This window comes from Salmo trutta, chromosome 25 (genome assembly GCF_901001165.1).
Source record: "Salmo trutta chromosome 25, fSalTru1.1, whole genome shotgun sequence".
Taxonomy (NCBI): domain Eukaryota; kingdom Metazoa; phylum Chordata; class Actinopteri; order Salmoniformes; family Salmonidae; genus Salmo; species Salmo trutta.
The window spans coordinates 9064053-9088723 of NC_042981.1; the positions used below are offsets into that span (position 1 = coordinate 9064053).

Consider the following 24671-nt stretch of genomic DNA (forward strand, 5'->3'; position numbering starts at 1 on the left):
AGGAGATGAAAAGGGTAATGAGAGAAGACCTTAACAACAGATACACAGGGAAGGAAAAGAGAGTCTTGCACATGGCTTGTTTCATTGACCCCCACTTCAAAAGGAGCTTTTTAGATCAGCCTGAGGCTGCAAAAGTTGACACTGACAGCTGTGTCCAGGAGGCCTTGAAGCTGGCAGCTGCACAAGTCAGGGAAGAACCACAAAGCACCAGCAGCACCTCCACCACCAACACCCTCACAGCGGCATCGGTGGGGAAAGGCCTGGCTGGGTTGCTGAGAAAGATTACCTCAACAAGGCAGCAGAGAGGTGAAGAGGGTCAGATTCCGACCTCCCCAGAAGACAGAGGGAAAGAAGAGATCAAGGTCAACCTGTCTCTGCACCCATTCCAGCAGAAGAGGATCCACTGGTGTGGTGGAGGGACCCCACCCATTCCAGCAGAAAAGGATCCACTGGTGTGGTGGAGGGACCCCACCCATTACAGCAGAAGAGGATCCACTGGTGTGGTGGAGGGACCCCACCCATTCCAGCAGAAGATGATCCACTGGTGTGGTGGAGGGACCCCACCCATTCCAGCAGAAGAGGATCCACTGGTGTGGTGGAGGGACCCCACCCATTACAGCAGAAGAGGATCCACTGGTGTGGTGGAGGGACCCCACCCATTCCAGCAGAAGAGGATCCACTGGTGTGGTGGAGGGACCCCACCCATTACAGCAGAAGAGGATCCACTGGTGTGGTGGAGGGACCCCACCCATTCCAGCAGAAGAGGATCCACTGGTGTGGTGGAGGGACCCCACCCATTCCAGCAGAAGAGGATTCACTGGTGTGGTGAAGGGACCCCACCTATTCCAGCAGAAGAGGATCCACTGGTGTGGTGGAGGGACCCCACCCATTCCATTCCAGCCCTAACCTACAGAGAGATGAACCTGGAGAAGAGTCCCCTAAGCAAGCTGGTCCTGGGGCTCTGTTCACAAATAATTAGACCCAACCAAATTATGAGAAAACAAAAACATAATAACTTGACACATTGAAAAGAATTCACAACAAAAAAACGGAGAAAAAATCAAATGCTATTTGGCCCTAAACAGAGAGTACATAGTGGCAGAATACCTGACCACTGTGATTGACCCAAAATGAAGGAAAGCTTTGAATATGTACAGACTCAGTGAGCATAGCCTTGCCAGCGTCAAAAGGGTTAGGGTTTGGCTGGTGTATGCAGTCATTGTAAATAAGAATTTGTTCTTAACTGACTTGCCTAGTTAAATAAAGGTTAAATAAAAAATAAAATACAAATAATTTTGAGGAAGGCCACTGTAGGGAGACCTGGCTCACAAGAGAAGACAGGCTACTGTATGTGCACACTGCCCACAAAATTAGGTGCACTTCCTAGGCTCCTGCCAAATATGTGACCATATTAAAGACAAATATTTCCCTCAGATTACACAGATTCACAAAGAATTCGAAAACAAATCCAATTTTGATAAACACCCATATCTATTGGGTGAAATACCACAATGTGCCATCACAGCAGCACGATTTGTGACCTGTTGCCACAAGAAAAGGGCAACCAGTGAAGAACAAACACCATCGTAAATACAACCCATGTTTACAGCTGAAGTCGGAAGTTAACATATGTAACAGTGTAGGTTCCGTCCCTCTCTTCGCCCCAACCTGGGCTCGAACCAGGGACCCTTGCACACATCAACAACTGACGTCACTGATTGAAATGCTATTAGTGCGTACCACCGCTAACTAACTAGCCATTTCACATCGGTTACACTCACCCCCCCTTTGACCTCCTCCTTTTCCGCAGCAACCAATGATCCGGGTCAACAGCATCAATGTAACAGTGTAGGTTCCGTCCCTCTCTTCGCCCCAACCCGGGCTCGAACCAGGGACCCTTGCACACATCAACAACTGACACCCCACGAAGCAACGTTACCCATCGCGCCACAAAAGCCGCGGCCCTTGCAACGCAAGGGGAAACCCTACTTCAAGTCTCAGAGCGAGTGACGTCACTGATTTAAATGCTATTATGCCACCGCTAACTAACTAGCCATTTCACATCGGTTACACATACACTTTGGTTTGTGTCATTAAAACTTGTTTTTCAAACACTCCACAAATTTCTTGTTAACAAACTATAGTTTTGGCAAGTCGTTTAGGACATCTACTTTGTGTATGACACAAATCATTTTTCCAACAATTGTTTACAGACAGATTATTTCACTTATAATTCACTGTATCACAATTCCAGTGGGTCAGAGGTTTACATACACAAAGTTGACTGTGCCTTTAAACAGCTTGGAAAATTCATGAAAATGATGTTGTGGCTTTAGAAGCTTCTGAGAGGCTAATTGACATCATTTGAGACAATTGGAGGTGTACCTGTGGATGTATTTCAAGGCCTATCTTCAAACTCAGTGCCTCTTTGCTTGACATCATGGGCAAATCTTAAGAAATCAGCCAAGACCTCAGAATAAAATTGTAGACCTCCACAAGTCTGGTTCATCCTTGGGAGCAATTTCCAAATGCCTGAAGGTACCACGTTCATCTAAACAAACAATAGTACGCAAGTCTAAACACCATGGGAGGCGTCATACAGGAAGGAGACGCATTCTGTCTCCTAGAGATGAACGTACTTTGGTGCGAAAAGTGCAAATGAATCCCAGAAAAACAGCAAAGGACCTTGTGAAGATACTGGAGGAAACAGGTACAAAAGTATCTATATCCACAGTAAAATTAGTCCTATATCGACTTAACCTGAAAGACCGCTCAGCAAGGAAGATCCACTGCTCTAAAACCGACATAAAAAAGCCAGACTACGGTTTGCAACTGCACATGGGGACAAAGATTGTACTTTTTGGAGAAATTTCCTCTGGTCTGATGAAACAAAAATAGAACTGTTTGGCCATAATGACCATCGTTATGTTTGGAAGAAAAAGGGGGAGGCTTGCAAGCCGAAGAACACCATCCCAACCGTGAAGCACGGGGGTGGCAGCATCATGTTGTGGGGGTGCTTTGCTGCAGGAGGGACTGCAGGATGGCATCATGAGGACGGAAAATTATGTGGATAAATTGAAGCAACATCTCAAGACATCAGTCAGGAAGTTAAAGCTTGGTCGCAAATGGGTCTTCCAAATGGACAATGACCCCAAGCATACTTCCAAATTTGTGGCAAAATGGCTTAAGGACAACAAAGTCAAGGTATTGGAGTGGCCATCACAAAGCCCTGACCTCAATCCCATAGAAAATGTGTGGGCAGAACTGAAAAAGCGTGTGTGAGCAAGGAGGCCTACAAACCTGACTCAGTTACACCAGATCTGTCAGGAGGAATGGGCCAACATTCACCCAACTTATTGTAGGAAGCTTGTGGAAGGCTACCCGAAACATTTGACCCAAATTTAAAGGCAATGCTACCAAATATGAATTGAGTATATGTAACCTTCTGACCCACTGGGAATGTGATGAAAGAAGTAAAAGCTGAAATAAATCATTCTCTCTACTATTATTCTGACATTACACATTCTTAAAATAAAGTGGTGATCCTAACTGACCTAAGACAGGGAATTTTTACTAGGATTAAATGTCAGGAATTGTGAAAAACTGAGTTAAATGTATTTGGCTAAGGTGTATGTAAACTTCCGACTTCAGCTGTATGTTGATATATTTTCTCTTTTGTACTTTAACTATTTGCACATTGTTACAACACTGTATTTAACTATAATATGACATTTTAAACTATGCTACTTTGGAACTTTTGTGAGTGTAAAGTTTACTGTTCATTTTTATTGTTTATTTGTAACGAGGGTCGTATAAAGGGGACCAAGGCGCAGCGTGTAGAGTGCTCATATTTCCATTCAAATGAATATACTTTTATACAAAACAACAAACCGACCGACAACAGTTCCGTCAGGTGAACTGCACTAAACAGAAAACAACTTCCCACAAAACCCAGGAAGAAAAACCCCTACTTAAATATGATCTCCAATCAGAGGCAACGAGGATCAGCTGCCTACAATTAGAGATCAACCCCAAACAATCCCAACATAGAAATGGACAAACTAGAACCTAAACACCCCCTGTCACGCCCTGCCCTACTCTACTATAGAAAATTACATCTTACTAGGGACAGGACATGACAGTATTTCACTTTTGTTTATTTTCTTTTTCACTTGCTTTGGCAATGCAATATAAACATATGTTTCCCATGCCAATAAAGCTCTTAAATTGAATTGAAATCGAATTGAGAGAGAGAGAGAGAGAGAGAGAAAGAAAAGGGAGAGACAGATGGAGTGAAACGAGAATGGTTTAATTTTTTTTAAAGGAGAAAGAGATGGAGGGAAAGAGAGAATCGATATTCCAAACACGGGCGTCTTCAGACCCATCGTCTTTGATGCAACTCTTGTGGAACAAAGAGGAGATAAAAGGAGGAGTGAGTGAGAGGAGGATGACAGGATGAGAGAAGGAAGGAGGGAGGAGAGGAGACAGCTCCCCGTTCAGAACACACACTTGGTGAATAATAAGGTTTGAAGTGTTACACACACACTTTCACAAACTTTGTTGTCCTATGACGGACCGTTTATTTTTCTTCTTCATTCTCTCGATTCAATTTAAGGGCTTTATTGTCATGGGAAACATATGTTTACATTGCCAAAGCAAGTAAATAGATCACAAAAAAAAGTCAAATAAACAATAAAAAATGTACAGTAAACATTACTCACAAATGTTCCAAAGGAACAGAGACATTTCAAATGTCATATTATGACTATATACAGTGTTGGCTATATACAAATGTCATATTATGGCTATATACAGTGTTGGCTATATACCAATGTCATGTCTCTCGCTCTCTCTCGCTCTCTCTCGCTCTCTCTCGCTCTCTCTCGCTCGCTCGCCCTCGCTCGCTCTCTCTTGCTCGCTCTCTCTCTCTCTCTCTCTCGCTCTCTCCTCCGTCCTTTGACTTATCACCTGAATGTCTAATTGTGGAAGAAGGGAAGAGGAGAGTGGAGGAAATTGGAGATAAGTAAGTGGAAAGGAGAGGAAAAAAAGCATAACAGAGAGAGAAATGGAAGTTACAGCTCACTTGTTCTCTCTCTCTCTCTGTATTATACATATAATGTAAATATCTATGATTTATATTTACCAATAGAATATGATACTTCTATTCATAACTCCATCAGCGAGGATCCTAATCACTCTCATATCGTTATGGGAACATCACAAAGACAGGAAGACATTTCATACAACTACAAGAAAACCCTTTAACTTGTCCAACTGTATGCATAAGAAAAGTCAGGAAGCATTAAAGTGTGATGAGAAAAGTAGCTCTGTCAGAATGTTTGGAAACAAGCCACTATGGTCTGTGCGTTCCTACAGTACATGCTGTACTTAGTAATGGTTTGTTATCGGCAGTGGGAGCTATAGAGAGGAAATCACTTCCTGATATGCCCTGTGTACCCATAGGAAAGGGCTGTAGTATGGAAATCACTTCCTGATATGCTCTGTGTACCCATAGGAAAGGGCTGTAGTATGGAAATCACTTCCTGATATGCTATTTGTACCCATAGGACAGGGCTGTGGTATGGAAATCACTTCCTGATATGCCCTGTGTACCCATAGGAGAGGGCTGTAGTATGGAAATCACTTCCTGATATGTTATGTGTCCCCATAGGAAAGGGCTGTAGTATGGAAATCACTTCCTGATATGCTATGTGTCCCCATAGGAAAGGGCTGTAGTATGGAAATCACTTCCTGATATGTTATGTGTCCCCATAGGAAAGGGCTGTAGTATGGAAATCACTTCCTGATATGCTATTTGTCCCCATAGGAAAGGGCTGTAGTATGGAAATCACTTCCTGATATGCCCTGTGTCCCCATAGGAAAGGGCTGTAGTATGGAAATCACTTCCTGATATGCTATTTGTCCCCATAGGAAAGGGTTGTAGTATGGAAATCACTTCCTGATATGCCCTGTGTCCCCATAGGAAAGGGCTGTAGTATGGAAATCACTTCCTGATATGCTATGTGTACCCATAGGAGAGGGCTGTGGTATGGAAATCACTTCCTGATATGCTCTGTGTCCCCATAGGACAGGGCTGTGGTATGGAAATCACTTCCTGATATGCTCTGTGTCCCCATAGGACAGGGCTGTGGTATGGAAATCACTTCCTGATATGCTATGTGTACCCATAGGAGAGGGCTGTGGTATGGAAATCACTTCCTGATATGCTCTGTGTCCCCATAGGACAGGGCTGTGGTATGGAAATCACTTCCTGATATGCTCTGTGTCCCCATAGGAAAGGGCTGTGGTATGGAAATCACTTCCTGATATGCCCTGTGTCCCCATAGGAAAGGGCTGTAGTATGGAAATCACTTCCTGATATGCCCTGTGTACCCATAGGAAAGGGCTGTAGTATGGAAATCACTTCCTGATATGCCCTGTGTCCCCATAGGAAAGGGCTGTAGTATGGAAATCACTTCCTGATATGCTATGTGTCCCCATAGGAGAGGGCTGTGGTATGGAAATCACTTCCTGATATGCTCTGTGTCCCCATAGGACAGGGCTGTGGTATGGAAATCACTTCCTGATATGCTCTGTGTCCCCATAGGAAAGGGCTGTGGTATGGAAATCACTTCCTGATATGCTCTGTGTACCCATAGGAAAGGGCTGTAGTATGGAAATCACTTCCTGATATGCTCTGTGTCCCCATAGGAGAGGGCTGTAGTATGGAAATCACTTCCTGATATGCTCTGTGTCCCCATAGGAGAGGGCTGTGGTATGGAAAGTGATTCCACTGTGATATTCTGTGTCTTCAGTCCACTGCCATATATCCACATGTTCATCAGTGCTCCTGTTACTCCTCTCTTCTTCATTGTCTTCTCTCTGGGATCAGCAAGTCAAATATCCCCTGGCTTATTCTGACAAATTCTCAAAGCTGAGAGTGTGTGTGTGTGTGTGTGTGTGTGTGTGTGTGTGTGTGTGTGTGTGTGTGTGTGTGTGTGTACATTGTATATATTCATTGCATGATAGGCTGAACACTCCCTCTGGCTGGCACTGCTAACTCCTAGATCTGTAGTGATACAGCAGAGGAATGGGCACGCGACACACACACACACACACACACACACACACACACACACACACACACACACACACACACACACACACAGAATGACCAAAAAGAAATGCTGTATTGTACTGTATGGTGAGTGATGTCACACAGTGAGTGAGAACTATTGATGTTTTGACCTGGTGCATTTGTGTAAAGAAGAGAGGAAGATGAGGAGGAGGAGCAGGAGGAGGAAGAGGAGGAAGAGCACACACACACGCATGCACACACACACACACACATCATACTCAGACCAGACAAACACTGGGGTACTATAGTAAATATTATAGCTCATTGAGGCTGTGGATGAGTTAATGCGACTATACAATCTGACTAAATACACTACATGACTAAAAGTATGTGGACACCTGCTTGTTGAACATCTCATTCCAAAATCATGGCCATTAATATGGAGTTGGTCCTCCACTCTTCTGGGAAGGCTTTCCACTAGATGTTGGAACATTGCTGCAGGGACTTCTATTCAGCCACAAGAGCATTAGTGAGATCGGGCACTGATGTTGGGCGATTATGCCTGGCTCACAGTCGGCGTTCCAATTAATCCCAAAGGTGTTTGATGAGGTTGAGGTCAGGGCTCTGTGCAGGCCAGTCAAGTTTTCCCACACAGATCTCGCAAACCATGTCTGTATGGACGTTGCTTTGAGCACGGGAGCATTGTCATGCTAAAACAGGAAAGGACCTTCCCCAAACTGATGCCACAAAGTTGGAAGCACAGAATTGTCTAGAACACGCAATGCCGTCGGGGGTATGCAAAATAAAAATGTGATCCACGTTTAAAAAATATATATAATAATACAATTCTTCACATTTTCATACAGTCCAATTATATTTTCCAACGGGGCTATACATTTGGGTGAGGTTTTTTTCTTGTCTGAGTAGCCTCGTTTCACTGCCAAAAATAACATTTAACCATCTAGTGTTCAGCGAAATAACAACACAATGTCAAATACAGGAAGCCTAGTCAAATAATTAACATCCAATCACCTTAACCGTTACTCTCTCATGGGAATTCCACTAACTGCTGCTCATTCCGTTCGCTCGAAAATTGATAAATGGGTCAAAAAAGTAATGCCGTGTCCAAAGACACAAATACCAGCTCTACTGGTAGTACTGCTACTACCAGCAGTACTACACCTGCTACTACCAGCAGTACTACATCTGCTACTACCAGCAGTACTACACCTGCTACTACCAGCAGTACTACACCTGCTACTACCAGCAGTACTACACCTGCTACTACCAGCAGTACTACACCTGCTACTACCAGCAGCACTACACCTGCTACTACCAGCAGTACTACACCTGCTACTACCAGCAGCACTACACCTGCTACTACCAGCAGTACTACACCTGCTACTACCAGAAGTACAACACCTGCTACTACCAGCAGTACTACACCTGCTACTACCAGCAGTACTACATCTGCTACTACCAGCAGTACTACACCTGCTACTACCAGCAGTACTACACCTGCTACTACCAGCAGTACTACACCTGCTACTACCAGCAGTACTACATCTGCTACTACCAGCAGTACTACACCTGCTACTACCAGCAGTACTACACCTGCTACTACCAGCAGTACTACACCTGCTACTACCAGCAGTACTACACCTGCTACTACCAGCAGCACTACACCTGCTACTACCAGCAGTACTACACCTGCTACTACCAGAAGTACAACACCTGCTACTACCAGCAGTACTACACCTGCTACTACCAGCAGTACTACACCTGCTACTACCAGCAGCACTACACCTGCTACTACCAGCAGTACTACACCTGCTACTACCAGCAGTACTACACCTGCTACTACCAGCAGTACTACACCTGCTACTACCAGCAGTACTACACCTGCTACTACCAGCAGTAGTACACCTGCTACTACCAGCAGTACTACACCTGCTACTACCAGCAGTACTACACCTGCTACTACCAGCAGTACTACACCTGCTACTACCAGCAGTACTACACCTGCTACTACCAGCAGTACTACACCTGCTACTACCAGCAGTACTACACCTGCTACTACCAGCAGTACTACACCTGCTACTACCAGAAGTACAACACCTGCTACTACCAGCAGTACTACACCTGCTACTACCAGAAGTACAACACCTGCTACTACCAGCAGTACTACACCTGCTACTACCAGCAGTACTACACCTGCTACTACCAGAAGTACAACACCTGCTACTACCAGCAGTACTACACCTGCTACTACCAGCAGTACTACACCTGCTACTACCAGCAGTACTACACCTGCTACTACCAGCAGTACTACACCTGCACCTGCTGACGACACAAGTTGTTCTGCTTCCACAAGCACATCCAATGCTAGCATCAGTAATTCTACATTTGTTGTTAGCCCAGCTAGCATGGACACTGACAGTTGTGAATCTGATGCAGCCGAAGAGCTACTGCCCCTTTACCCGGGAAAGCACCGAACAACAGACAGGGACGTTGGACCATTGAAGAGGTGCAAATATGATGAGAACTACATTGATTTGAGGTTCACTTATATTGGGAGTAGTGCCTTTCCTCAGTCACAGTGTGTTATAAGTACAATAGTACTATCTCAACTCGACGAAACCTTCACTCTTGCGCAGACATTTAGAAACAAAACATGCCAATTTGAAAAATAAGCCACAGGAGTTATTGGAGCGAGAATAAAGAAGACTTTCGAGTAGTAAGACATGTATAAAAGCAACAGATACCATTAATAGGAAGGGGCTAGAAGTGTCTTATATGGTGAGTTACCGAGTGGCTAGGACAGGCAAGCCCCATACTATTGTAGAGGACTTAATTCTTCCTGCTGCCCCGGATATGGCTGGGACAATGCTGGGGGGAAAGGCCCCAAAAACTATACAGACAATGCCTTCATCAAACAACACTGTTTCACGACGCATCAGTGACATAGCAGGAGATGTTTTGAAACAATTACTGCTTTGCATACAACCCAGTGAATTCTATGCATTACAGCTGGATGAGTCAACAGACATGGCGGGCCTGGCAAAGCTCCTGGTATATGTCCGTTATGTTTGGGGGGGGGGGGGTCAATTAAGGAATAAATCCTCTTCTGCAAACCACTGAAATCCAGGGAACATGAGAGGATATTTTTAAAGTACTGGACAGCTTTGTGACATTAAATGGACTTTGGTGGTCAAGATGTTTTGGTATCTGTACTGATGGCGCAAAAGCCATGACAGGGAGACATAGTGGAGTGGCAACGTGCGTGCAAGCAGTTGCTCCCAACGCCACTTGGGTACACTGCAGCATCCACCGAGAGGCTCTTGCTGCCAAGGGAATGCCTGACAGCTTGGAAGACGTTTTGGACACTACAGTGAAAATGGTTAACTTTGTTAAAGCAAGGCCCCTGAACTCTCATGTATTTAATGCACTATGTAATGATATGGGCAACGACCACGTAACGTTTTTACAACATACAGAAGTGCGCTGGTTATCAAGGGGTAAAGTATTGACATGTTTTTTTTTAAATTGAGAGACCAGCTTAAAGTTTTCTTTACTGACCATCATTTTCACTTGTCTGACCGCTTGCATGATGACGAGTTTCTCACATGACTGGCCTATCTGGGTGATGTTTTTTCTCACCCGAATGATCTGAATCTAGGATTACAGGGACTCTCCGCAACTACAGTGCCTTGCAAAAGTATTCATCCCCCTTGACGTTTTTCCTATTTTGGTGCATTACAACCTGTAATTTAAAAATATTTTTATTTGAATTTCATGTAATGGACATACACAAAATAGTCAAAATTGGTGAAGTGAAATGAAAAAATGAAAAAATAACTAACATTCTAAAAAATAAAAAACTTAAAAGTGGTGCATGCATATGTATTCACCCCTTTTGCTATGAAGCCCCTAAATAATATCTGGTGCAACCAATTACCTTCATAAGTCACATAATGAATTAAATACTGTCCACCTGTGTGCAATCTAAGGGTCACATGATCTGTCACACGATCTCAGTATATATACACTCCTTCATAAAGGCCCCAGAGTCTGCAACACCACTAAGCAAGGGGCACCACCAGCGGCAAAATTAAGACCAAGGAGCTCTCCAAACAGAGGGACAAAGTTGTGGAGAAGTTCAGATCAGGGTTGGGTTATAAAAAAATATCCTAAACTTTGAACATCCCACGGAGCCCCATTAAATGCATTATTAAAAAGAATATGGCACCACAACAAACCTGCCAAGAGAAGACCGCCCACCAAAACTCACGGACCAGGCAAGGAGGGCATTAATCAGAGAGGCTACAAAGTGACCAAAGATAACCCTGAAGGAGCTGCAAAGCTCCACAGCGAATATTGGAGTATCTGTCCATAGGACCACTTTAAGCCGTACACTCCACAGAGCTGGGCTTTACGGAAGAGTGGCCAGAAAAAAAAAGCCATTGCTTAGAGAAAAAAATAAGCGAACACATTTGGTTCGCTAAAAGGCATGTGGGAGACTCCCCAAACATATGGAAGAAGGTACTCTGGTCAGATGAGACTAAAATTTTGCTTTTTGGCCATCAAGGAAAACGCTATGTCTGGCGCAAACCAGCATCATGCTGTGGGGATGTTTTTCATCGGCAGGGACTGGGAAACCGGTCACAATTGAAGGAATGATGGATGGTGCTGAATACAGGGAAATTCTTGAGGGAAACCTGTCCCAGTCTTCCAGAGATTTGAGACTGGGACGGAGGTCCACCTTCCAGCAGGACAATGAACCTAAGCATACTGCTAAAGCAACACTCAAGTGGTTTAAGGGGAAACATTTAAATGTCTTGGAATGGCCTAGTCAAAGCTCAGACCTGAGAATCTGTGGTATGACTTAAAGATTGCTGTACACCAGCAGAACCCATCCAACTTGAAGGAGCTGGAGCAGTTGAAGAATGGGCAAAAATCCCATTGGCTTGATGTGCCAAGCTTATAGAGACGTACCTCAAGAGACTTGTAGCTGTACTTGCTGCAAAAGTTGGCTCCACAAAGTATTGACTTTGGGGGGTGAATAGTTATGCACACTCAAGTTTTCAGTTTTTTTGTCTTATTTCTTTGTTTCACAATAAAAAATATTTTGCATCTTCAAAGTGGTAGGCATGTTGTGTAAATCAAATGATACAAACCCCCCCAAAAAATATATTTTAATTCCAGGTTGTAAGGCAACAAAATAGGAAAAATACCAAGGGGGTGAATACTTTCGCAAGCCGCTGTATATTCAATGTGCACAAAATTGAGGCTATGATTAAGAAGTTGGAGCTCTTCTCTGTCTGCATTAACAAAGACAACACATCTCTTTCCATCATTGTATGATTTTTTTGTGTGCAAATTAACTCAAGTTTACGGACAATGTCAAATGTGATATAGCGAAGCACCTGAGTGAGTTGGGTGCGCAATTACGCAGGTACTTTCCCGAAACGGATGACACAAACAACTGGATTCGTTATCCCTTTCATGCCCTGCCTCCAGTCCACTTACCGATATCTGAACAAGAGAGCCTCATCAAAATTGCATCAAGCGGTTCTGTGAAAATGTAATTTAATCAAAAGCCACTGCCAGATTTCTGGATTGGGTTGAGCTCAAAGTATCCTAACTTGGCAAATCCCGCTGTTAAGACACTGATGCCCTTTGCAACCACGGACCTATGTGAGAGTGGATTCTCGGCCCTCACTAGCATGAAAACTAAATATAGGCACAGACTGTGTGTGGAAAATGATTTAAGACTGAGACTCTCTCCAATACAACCCAACATTGCAGAGTGCATCCTTTCAAGCACACCCTTCTCATTAACCTGTGGTGAGTTATTCACAATATTTGATGAACAAACAAAGTTTTATATGTAAGATGGTTAAATAAAGAGCAAAATTATTGATTATTATAATATTATTATTTGTGCCCTGGTCCTATAAGAGCTCTTTGTCACTTCCCATGAGCCGGATTGTGACAAAAACTCAAACTCATTCTTATGTTTAATAAGTGTGTGTGTGGCTGGCTTACAATGATGGCAAAAAACAACATTTGAGAGTGCGCTGACCCTGGTGCTAGAGGGGGTATGCAGCTGGAGGTTGAATGTTTGAATGGGTACTGGAATATAAAAAGTTTGGGAAACACTGATGTAGAAGGTCACTGTATGCTGTAGCGTTAAGATTTCCCGTCACTGGAACTAAGGGGCCCGAACCATGAAAAACAGCCCCACACCATTATTCCTCCTCCACCAAACTTTACAGCTGGCACTATGCACTCGGGCATGTAGCGTTCTCCTGGCATTCGCCAAACCCAGATTCGTCTATCGGACTGCCAGATGGTGAAGCATGATTCATCGCTCCAGAGAACGTGTTTCCACTGCTCCAGAATGGAATGGCGGCTAGCTTTACACCACTCCAGCCACCGCTTGGCATTGCGTATGGTGATCTTAGGTTTGTGTGCGCCTGATTGGCCATGGACACGCATTTCATGAAGCTGCCGACGAACAGTTATTGTACTGACGTTGCATCCAGAGGCAGTTTGGAACTCGGTAGTGAGTGTTGGAACAGAGGACAGACGAACTGCTTCTGCACTCGGCATTCCCGTTCTGTGAGCTTGTGTGGACTATCACTTTGGGGCTGAGCCGTTGTTGCTCCTAGAAGCGTCCACTTCATAAAAACAGCACTTACAGTTGACCGGGGCAGCTCTAGCAGGGCAGAAATTTGACGAACAGACTTGTTGGAAAGATGGCATCCTATGAGGGTGCCACGGAAGTCACTGAGCTCTTCAGTAAAGCCATTCTACTGCCAATGTTTGTGTATGGAGATTTTATACACCTGTCAGCAACGAGTGTGGCTGAAATAGCCGTATATACAGTACAGTGTATGTGCTTGACACTATCAGGTATCAGGGCTGTCATATAGTATCACTACCCTGGATTACTGTACCCTAACCCCATCTCCTCCACTCTCCTCCCTCTATCCCCTCTCCTCCACTCTCCTCCCTCTATCCCATCTCCTCCCTCTCCTCCCTCTATCCCCTCTCCTCCTTCTATCCCATCTCCTCCCTCTCCTCCCTCTATCCCATCTCCTCCCTCTCCTCCCTCTATCCCCTCTCCTCCACTCTGCCTCCCTCTATCCCATCTCCTCCACTCTGCCTCCCTCTATCCCTTCTCCTCCACTCTCCTCCCTCTATCCCATCTCCTCCCTCTCCTCCCTCTATCCCCTCTCCTCCACTCTCCTCCCTCTATCCCATCTCCTCCACTCTCCTCCCTCTATCCCATCTCCTCCCTCTCCTCCCTCTATCCCCTCTCCTCCACTCTGCCTCCCTCTATCCCATCTCCTCCACTCTGCCTCCCTCTATCCCTTCTCCTCAACTCTCCTCCCTCTATCCCCTCTCCTCCACTCTCCTCCCTCTATCCCATCTCCTCCCTCTCCTCCCTCTATCCCCTCTCCTCCACTCTCCTCCTTCTATCCCATCTCCTCCCTCTCCTCCCTCTATCCCATCTCCTCCACTCTCCTCCCTCTATCCCCTCTCCTCCACTCTCCTCCCTCAATCCCCTCTCCCCCACTCTGCCTCCCTCTATCCCATCTCCTCCCTCTCCTCCCTCTATCCCATCTCCTCCACTCTCCTCCCTCTATCCCCTCTCCTCCACTCTCCTCCCTCTATCCCCTCTCCTCCCTCTATCCCATCTCCTCCCTCTATACCCTCTCCTCCCTCTATACCCTCTCCTCCCTCTATCCCCTCTCTTCTCTCTCCTCCCTCTATCCCCTCTCCTCTCTCTCCTCCCTCTACCCCCTCTCCTCCCTCTATCCACTCTCCTCCCTCTACCCCCTCTCCTCCCTCTATCCCCTCTCCTCCACTCTCCTCCCTCTACCCCCTCTCCTCCCTCTATCCACTCTCCTCCCTCTATCCCTCTCCTCCACTCTCCTCCCTCTATCCCATCTCCTCCCTCTATCCCATCTCCTCCCTCTATACCCTCTCCTCCCTCTATACCCTCTCCTCCCTCTATCCCCTCTCTTCTCTCTCCTCCCTCTATCCCCTCTCCTCTCTCTCCTCCCTCTATCCCCTCTCCTCCCTCTATCCACTCTCCTCCCTCTATCCCCTCTCCTCCACTCTCCTCCCTCTATCCCATCTCCTCTCTCTCCTCCCTCTATCCCCTCTCCTCCACTCTCCTCCCTCTATCCCCTCTCCTCTCTCTCCTCCCTCTAACCCCCTCTCCTCCCTCTACCCCCTCTCCTCCCTCTATCCCCTCTCCTCCACTCTCCTCCCTCTATACCCTCTCCTCCCTCTATACCCTCTCCTCCCTCTATCCCCTCTCTTCTCTCTCCTCCCTCTCCTCCCTCTATCCCCTCTCTTCTCTCTCCTCCCTCTATCCCCTCTCCTCCCTCTATCCACTCTCCTCCCTCTATCCACTCTCCTCCCTCTATCCCCTCTCCTCCACTCTCCTCCCTCTATCCCATCTCCTCTCTCTCCTCCCTCTATACCCTCTCCTCCCCTCCCTCTATCCTCTCTCCTCCCTCTCCTCTCTCTCCTCCCTATATTCCCTCTCCTCCCTATATCCCCTCTCTTCCCTCTCCTCTCTCTCCTCCCTCTCCTCTCTCTCCTCTCTATATCCCATCTCCTCTCTCTCCTCCCTCTCCTCTCTCTCCTCCCTATATTCCCTCTCCTCCCTATATCCCCTCTCCTCCCTCTATCCCCTCTCCTCTCTCTCCTCCCTCTTCTCTCTCCCTATCCCTTCTCCTCTCCCTCTCCTCCCTCTCCTCTCTCCCTATCCCCTCTCCTCTCTCTCCTCCCTCTCCTCTCTCTCCTCCTCTCCTCTCTCTCCCCCCTCTCCCCTCTCTCCTCCTCTCCCCTCTCTCCTCTATCCACTCTCCTCCCTCTATCCCCTCTCCTCCACTCTCCTCCCTCTATCCCATCTCCTCCCTCTATCCCATCTCCTCCCTCTATACCCTCTCCTCCCTCTATACCCTCTCCTCCCTCTATCCCCTCTCTTCTCTCTCCTCCCTCTATCCCCTCTCCTCTCTCTCCTCCCTCTATCCCCTCTCCTCCCTCTATCCACTCTCCTCCCTCTATCCCCTCTCCTCCACTCTCCTCCCTCTATCCCATCTCCTCTCTCTCCTCCCTCTATCCCCTCTCCTCCACTCTCCTCCCTCTATCCCCTCTCCTCTCTCTCCTCCCTCTACCCCCTCTCCTCCCTCTACCCCCTCTCCTCCCTCTATCCCCTCTCCTCCACTCTCCTCCCTCTATACCCTCTCCTCCCTCTATACCCTCTCCTCCCTCTATCCCCTCTCTTCTCTCTCCTCCCTCTCCTCCCTCTATCCCCTCTCTTCTCTCTCCTCCCTCTATCCCCTCTCCTCCCTCTATCCACTCTCCTCCCTCTATCCACTCTCCTCCCTCTATCCCCTCTCCTCCACTCTCCTCCCTCTATCCCATCTCCTCTCTCTCCTCCCTCTATACCCTCTCCTCCCCTCCCTCTATCCTCTCTCCTCCCTCTCCTCTCTCTCCTCCCTATATTCCCTCTCCTCCCTATATCCCCTCTCTTCCCTCTCCTCTCTCTCCTCCCTCTCCTCTCTCTCCTCTCTATATCCCATCTCCTCTCTCTCCTCCCTCTCCTCTCTCTCCCTATATTCCCTCTCCTCCCTATATCCCCTCTCCTCCCTCTATCCCCTCTCCTCTCTCTCCTCCCTCTTCTCTCTCCCTATCCCTTCTCCTCTCCCTCTCCTCCCTCTCCTCTCTCCCTATCCCCTCTCCTCTCTCTCCTCCCTCTCCTCTCTCTCCTCCCTCTCCTCTCTCTCCCCCCTCTCCCCTCTCTCCTCCATCTCCTCTCTCTTCTCCCTATATTCCCTCTCCTCCCTATATCCCCTCTATCCCCTCTCCTCCCTCTCCTCTCTCTCCTCCCTCTATCCCCTCTCCTCTCTCTCCTCCCTCTCCTCTCTCCCTATCCCCTCTCCTCTCCCTCTCCTCTCTCTCCTCCCTCTCCTATCCCCTCTCCTCTCCCTCTCCTCTCTCCCTATCCCCTCTCCTCCCTCATCTCCCTCTCCTCTCTCTCCTCTCTCCCTATCCCCTCTCCTCTCTCTCCTCCCTCTCCTCTCTCTCCTCCCTCCCTATCCCCTCTCCTCCCTCTCCTCTCTCCCTATCCCCTCTCCTCCCTCTTCTCCCTCTCCTCTCTCTCCTCCCTCCCCTCCCTCTCCTCCCTCTCCTCTCTCTCCTCCCTCTATCCCCTGTGCCCTGTTTGAAAGTGATGGGTATAGCACTAGGCACTATCTCTCTGAGCCATTCCTAAGCTAGGCACGGCGCCACACCACAGCACTTTGAACTGAAGAGGCGTAACTCAACAAGAAGAGCAGGAGAGAGGATGTGAGAGGAGGAGCGAGGAGGAGAGAGGAGGGGAGAGTGCATGATAGGGAGGGAGGAGAAGAAAGAGAGAGTGTATTTGTAGAGCTTTTGGCAGGGTGTCAAGGGGGTTGAGTTCCTAAATCCCTAAATGTATGGCGACCTGCAGGAGACTGGGACAGGGCTGAGAGAGGCTGAATAACATCACACAGCAGATGGAGGGGTGTGTGTGTGTGTGTGTGTCATCGTAGGGCTAGTTTGTCAGTCCTTCCAGGAAATCCCCCAAAACACTCAAGGCCTGCTCAACGGGCTAGGCAACACACACATACACACATGAGTGAGTGTGCTTGCTGGTGTCTGTTCAATTTGGAGTTGTATTTAAAGTTCAAGACGTGTGTGTGTGTGTGCGCGCGCGTGTGTGTGGGCCTGCAGTTCAGATCATGCTTCGTTTTGCTGCTTTCGACAGATGTTCCTCCCACACACAGTACCTGCCGATACAGGTGCACTATCCTTCCCTCTCTTCCTTCCAGGTAATACCAGGCTCCACAGCAGCAGAGTTCATACTAAACACTCCTCCCTCTAAGTGCCAGTCTTAGAATCAGTGGTGTGGAGAGGCTGTCTGTCAGCTGTCTAAGGACTGCATGAACATCCAGTAACTTGCAGGTGCAGGAGACCGAGAGAGAGAGGAAGAGAGAGAATGAGAGAGAGAGAGAGAGAGAGAGAGAGAGAGAGAGAGAGAGAGAGAGAGAGAGAGGGGGGAGGATTAGAGGAAGTATGAGAGGTAGAACAATTGAGAGAGAGGATTATAGTTGATCAAGGATTATAATTAGCACATCTCACCAAGGATAATGGTATAATCTAGAAGATTATTCATTTTATCTCAAACACTCATCGCCCTCTCCTCCATGACATGAAAGCTTGGGGAAGATGTCTACCGACGTTTCGCAACCATGGCAACAATACTCCAGGTGGCCAGCGCTAACCATTACCATGGCAACTTCCAGAAGGTGAAGCTCCATGTCTTCCTCACAGAGTGGGGGATTGAGTCCAATTAACTGACTGAGGGATTGAGTCCAGTTAACTGACTGGGAGATTGAGTCCAGTTAACTTACTGGGAGATTGAGTCCAGTTAACTGACTGGGAGATTGAGTCCAATTAACTGACTGAGGGATTGAGTCCAGTTAACTGACTGAGGGATTGAGTCCAGTTAACTGACTGGGAGATTGAGTCCAGTTAACTTACTGAGAGATTGAGTCCAGTTAACTGACTGGGAGATTGAGTCCAGTTAACTGACTGGGAGATTGAGTCCAGTTAACTGACTGGGAGATTGAGTCCAGTTAACTTACTGGGAGATTGAGTCCAGTTAACTGACTGGGAGATTGAGTCCAGTTAACTGACTGGGAGATTGAGTCCAGTTAACTTACTGGGAGATTGAGTCCAGTTAACTGACTGGGAGATTGAGTCCAGTTAACTGACTGGGAGATTGAGTCCAATTAACTGACAACAATGGTCTTCATCCAAAATGGTACCCTGTTCGGAATGTAGTGCCCTACTTTTGGCCAGAGCCATACATGATAGAAAATAGGGTACCATTTCATATCTTTATTCTATAGTGCAGTACCTTAGCCAACCCCCAGTGGAACATTTCAATAGAAGACTTTTCCCTTTCTTTTTATCCCTCTTTGGTTTACATTTCCTCCTAGAAACTGATGCAGTACCAGTCAAAAGTTTGGAAGCACCTACTCATTATAGTTTAAAAATATATAAAATAATTATACATAATAGTGAAGACATCAAAACTATGAAATAACCAAAAAAGTGTTCAACAAATCAAAATGTATTTTATATTCTACAATGTAGAACATAATAAAAATTAAGAAATACCCTTGAATGAGTAGCTGTTTCCAAACTTTTGACTGGTACTGTATATTAATCCTCTTTTTTCTTCTTTCAAAACTCCTCTCTCCCTTATGTTTTCCACTTCTCCCTCCTATCCTTCCCTCTTTGTCACGTGTGCTCCCTCTCCGGCCTCTAGGTCACCAGGCTGCTCGTTATGCTGCACACCTGTCACCATCGTTATGCCCATCTGCGTATAATGACACTCACCTGGACTCCATCACCTCCTTGGTTACCTGCTCTTTAGACGTCACTCCCTTTGGTTCCTTCCAGAGGCGTCATTGTTTCTGTTTCAGTTTCATGTCTGTGCATTGTTTATGTTTCTTGTTTTATATTATGTTACATTTATTTATTAAAACACTCACTCCCTGAACTTGCTTCCTGACTCTCAGCGCACATCGTTACAGTCTCCCTCCTATCCTTCCCTCTTCCTTTTTCTGTGGCTTCACAACAGCCATATTATGGTCTGTTCTCTGTGCATAACCATGTGCAGTAGCAGAGTAGCAGGAAGTTGGAAAACTGGTCCACTGGTCAAGTGACAACGGAACAATGCCGACTTATACACCAAACCCCTTCTCAATACCCAGAGCCATGGGAAGAGAGGGAGGAGAGAGGAGGATCCATAGGATTACAGTAGAGCACGAAAGAAAGACAAGAAAGAGAAAGGAGAGGATGCTGGGATGTTGCCAGAATCCCTCTATAACCCCTCCCCAAAAAATAATGTCTGAATGAAAGAAAGAGAAAGGGAGAGGAGCAGACACAAAAAGGAGATTGTAGAGTAAGAGACATTCTGTTTTATTAGAGCAGAACCAATTCTACATCTATACAGTGTGAGTTAAGGCTATTTTCATCTATCCAGGTACCTGAAGGGAGTGAGGGTTTAAGATATCTAAAGAGCGAAAATGAGTCAACATCTCCACTTCGGCAGCTTTGAAGTGAATGAGAAATGTGAAGGAGTGAGGTTTCAGTTCACCCCGGTGCACTAAGGGGGTGAGGGTGGGGAAGGGACACGGAAAAGAAGGAGGTAGTGAGAAAATACGGTATAATATTAAAGTCTGTGTGACGGTACCTTGTAGGAGGACTCCTCCGTTTTTTCTGAAGAAGGGGCTCCCTGGCCATAGAGGAGGACTGGACATGCTGCAGAAAAGAGACAGAAATCACCACAGAAAGCATGAGTAAGGCATGTTTCATTTCAAACAACTTTACGTGTCCCCAGGAGTGACCAATAATGACTAGTTATAGCTGCTGCTGTCATAATATAACTCCATAACGAAGCTACCGCCAGTCACTACTGCTAGCTCCCTCAACATGACAGCCCCGTACAATACTCCACTGGAGAAGCATTTCTCCACATACAGAACATAGCAAGGGGCTTTCAACAAGTCAATTACACTGCGGACTGTGGTCTTCTAGCCACATGAGCAGTCATCGAAAAACACACGCGCCAGCACACACACACACACACACATGAACATGCACAGACACCACTTTGCTCTGAGCGAGTGTGTGGGTGTGTGATAAGAGTTATCAGAGTCTCCTAATACTTTTATCTGTACAGCGGGAGGGGATAAGGACTCACTCAGCTCTCTCTGTCTTACTCCCTCTAACACTTTCCCTATAGTATCTCTGTCTCTCGCTTCTTAACCTCTCTCTCCATCTCTTCATCTCATTCAACTGTTGCTCTTTCTCCTCTCTATTCAATTAAATTCAAAGGGCTTTATTGGTATGGGAAACATATGTTTATATTGCCAAAGCAAGTGAAATGAACAACAAACAAAAGGGAAATAAACAATCAGGAATTAACAGTAAACATTACACTCACAAAATATTTAAAAGAATATAGACATCAGAAATTAACAGCAAACATTAAACTCACAATTTAAAAAAAAATAATACAGACATTTCAAATTTTATATTATTGGCTATGTACGGTGTTGTAACAATGTGCAAATAGTTCAAGTACAAAAGGGGAAATAAATAATATGGGTTGTATTTACGATGGTGTTTGTTCTTCACTGGTTGCCCTTTTCTTGTGGCAACAGGTCACACATCTTGCTGCTGTGGCTGCACACTGTGGTATTTCACCTAACAGACACAGTTGAAGTCGGAAGTTTACATACACCTTAGCCAAATACATTTATACTCAGTTTTTCACAATTTCTGATATTTAATCCTAGTAGAAATTCCCTGTTTTAGGTCAGTTAGGATCACCACTTTATTTTAAGAATGTGAAATGTCAAAATAATAGTAGAGAGAATGATTTATTTCAGTTTTCATTTCTTTCATCACATTCCCAGTGGGTCAGAAGTTTAAATACACTCAATTAGTATTTGGTAGCATTGCCTTTATATTGTTTAACTTGGGTCAAACGTTTCGGGTAGCCTTTCACATGATTCCCACAATAAGTTGGGTTAATTTAGGCCCATTCCTCCTGACAGAGCTGGTGTAACTGAGTCAGGTTTGTAGGCCTCCTTGCTTGTGCTTTTTCCATTCTGCCCACACATTTTCTGTGGAATTGAGGTCAGGGCTTTGTGATGGCCACTCCAACAACTTGACTTTGTTGTCCTTAAGCCATTTTGCCGGAACTTTGAAAGTATGCTTGGGATCATTCCTGACTGATGTCTTGAAATATTGCTTCAATTTATCCACATAATTTTCCTCTCTCATGATGTCATCTATTTTGTGAAGTGCACCAGTCCCTCCTGCAGCAAAGCACCCCCACAACATGATGCTGCCACCCCCGTGCATCACGGTTGGGATGGTGTTCTTCGGCTTGCAAGCCTCCCCCTTTTTCCTCCAAACATAACCATGATCATTATGACCAACCACACTATTTTTGTTTCATCAGACCAGAGGACATTTCTCCAAAAAGTACGATCTTTGTCCCTACGTGCAGTTGCAAACCATAGTCTGGATTTTTTTATGACGGTTTTGGAGCAGTGGCTTCTTCCTTGCTGAGCGGCCTTTCAGGTTATGTCGATATAGGACTCATTTTACTGTGGATATAAATACTTTTGTACCTGTTTCCTCCAGCATCTTCACAAGGTCCTTTGCTGTTGTTCTGGGATTGATTTGCACTTTTCGCACCAAAGTATGTTCATCTCTAGGAGACAGAACGTGGTACCTTCAGGCATTTGGAAATTGCTCCCAAGGATGAACCAGACTTGTGGAGGTGTACAATTGTTTTTCTGAGGTCTTGGCTGATTTCTTTGGATTTTCCCATGATGTCAAACAAAGAGGCACTGAGTTTGATGGTAGGCCTTGAAATACATCCACAGGTACACCTCCAATTGACTCAAATTATGTCAATTAGCCTATCAGAAGCTTCTAAAGCCATGACATCATTTTCTGGAATTTTCCAAACTGTTTAAAGGCACAATCAACTTAGTGTATGTTAACTTCTGACCCATTGGAATTGTGATACAGTGAATTATAAGTGAAATAATCTGTCTGTAAACAATTGTTGTAAAAATGACATGTGTCATGCACAAAGTAGATGTCCTAACCGACTTGCCAAAACTATAGTTTGTTAACAAGAAATTTGTGGAGTGGTTGAAAAACAAGTTTTAATGACTCCAACCAAAGTGTATGTAAGCTTCCGACTTCAACTGTATGGGAGTTTATAAAGATTGGATTTGTTTTCACATTTTTTGTTGGTCTGTGTAATCTGAGGGAAATATGTGTCTCTAATATGGTCATACATTTCTCAGGAGGTTAGGAAGTACAGCTCAGTTTCCACCTCATTTTGTGGGCATGGAAGGTTTGAGAATCACTTCCTTTTAGGTGGTTGTAGAATTTAAATGCTCTTTTCTGGATTTTGATCATTAGCGAGAATCATCCTAATTCTGCTCTACATGCATTATTTGGTGTTTTACGTTGTACATGGAGGATGTTTTTGCAGAATTCCGCATGCAGATACTCAATATGGTGTTTGTCCCATTTTGGTTGGTGAGTGAACACCAGAACTCACAACCAAAAAGGGCAATGGGTTATGTAACTGATTCAAGTATTTTTAGTCAAATCTAATTGGGATGTCAAATTTCATGTTCCTTTTGGTGGCATAGAAGACCCTTCGTTCACAGCTTTGAGAACGTTACCTGTGGTGCTGATGTTTAGGCCGAGGTAAGTATAGTTTTTATTGTGTGCTCTAGGAATTTGTATTCATGGTCCTAGCAACTGGACCTTTTTTGGAACACCATTATTTTTTGTCTTACTGAGATTTACTGTCAGGACCCAAGCATGACAGAATATGTGCAGAAGATCTAGGTGCTGCTGTAGGCCCTCCTTGGTTGGGGACAGAAGCACCAGATCAACAGCAAACAATAGACATTTGACTTCAGATTCTAGTAGGGTGAGGCCGGGAGCTTCATGGCCCTCGCCAATTTGTTGATAGAAATATAGAAGAAGGTGGTGCACAAGCTGCATCCCTGTCTCACCCCCTGGACATGAGGAAATTTTAACCACACAATTGTTGTTTGTGTACATGGGTTTTTATTATGCCCTGTCTGTCTGTCTGTCTGTCTGTCTGTCTGTCTGTCTGTCTGTCTGTCTGTCTGTCTGTCTGTCTGTCTGTCTGTCTGTCTGTCTGTCTGTCTGTCTGTCTGTCTGTCTGTCTCTCTCTCTCTCTCTCTCTCTCTCTCTCTCTCCCTCTCTCTCTCTCTCTCCATCTCTCTCTCTCTCTCTCTCTCCATCTCTCAGCACAGAGATATCCCAGATCAAATCAGATGGTAGTCTGATCTTTGACTGAGCCCTATCTGAGCCATCCATCCTCTCACACAGATAGGGAAACACACTGAGACACACAGGCACACAAACACTAACACACACAAACACACACACACAGACACTAACACACACAAACACAGACACTAACACACACAAACACACACTCCAGACTCCCACACTCTCAAACAGAAAGGCACACACACACACATTCAGACCCTGACACACAGCAGATAGTGGTGACACGGCTAGTCCGTCTCCTCCATGTTAATCTGCTTACTCCATATTAACTAACTAAGCTGTAGAACAAAGAGCAGAGCAGGAAAGCACAAGGCTTGCAGCATGGCGGTCTGCATAGACAGTATATCCCAAAAACGGTGTTTGTGTTTGTGTGTGTGCGTGTGCGTGTGTGTGTGTGTGTGCGTGAGTGTGGTTGAGTGTGTGTGTGTGTGTTTGTACGTCACCAGCTTAGACATGCACTTGATGAGTTGCCATTGAAACAAACACGTCTCATTTTGTCTGAGAAAGAGACACGCATCTCATTTAAACTACAGAGAGCGAAAGAGGAGAGAAATGACGTGCTCAACAGGCACCTTAATCAAGCACAGAGCGACCTGCTCCTCCA

General features: G+C 45.7%; 1 protein-coding gene across 2 annotated transcripts in view; it reads right to left on the bottom strand.

Annotated features, from left to right (window-relative positions):
- LOC115161953 (forkhead box protein N3-like) overlaps positions 1-24671 on the bottom strand; it is a 187894-nt gene that overhangs the window by 42801 nt on the left and 120422 nt on the right. For both annotated transcript variants that reach the window (XM_029712809.1, XM_029712808.1), the window contains exon 4: positions 20394-20461. In XM_029712809.1, coding sequence (XP_029568669.1) covers positions 20394-20461 — 68 coding nt within the window. The remainder of the gene's footprint in view (positions 1-20393; positions 20462-24671) is intronic.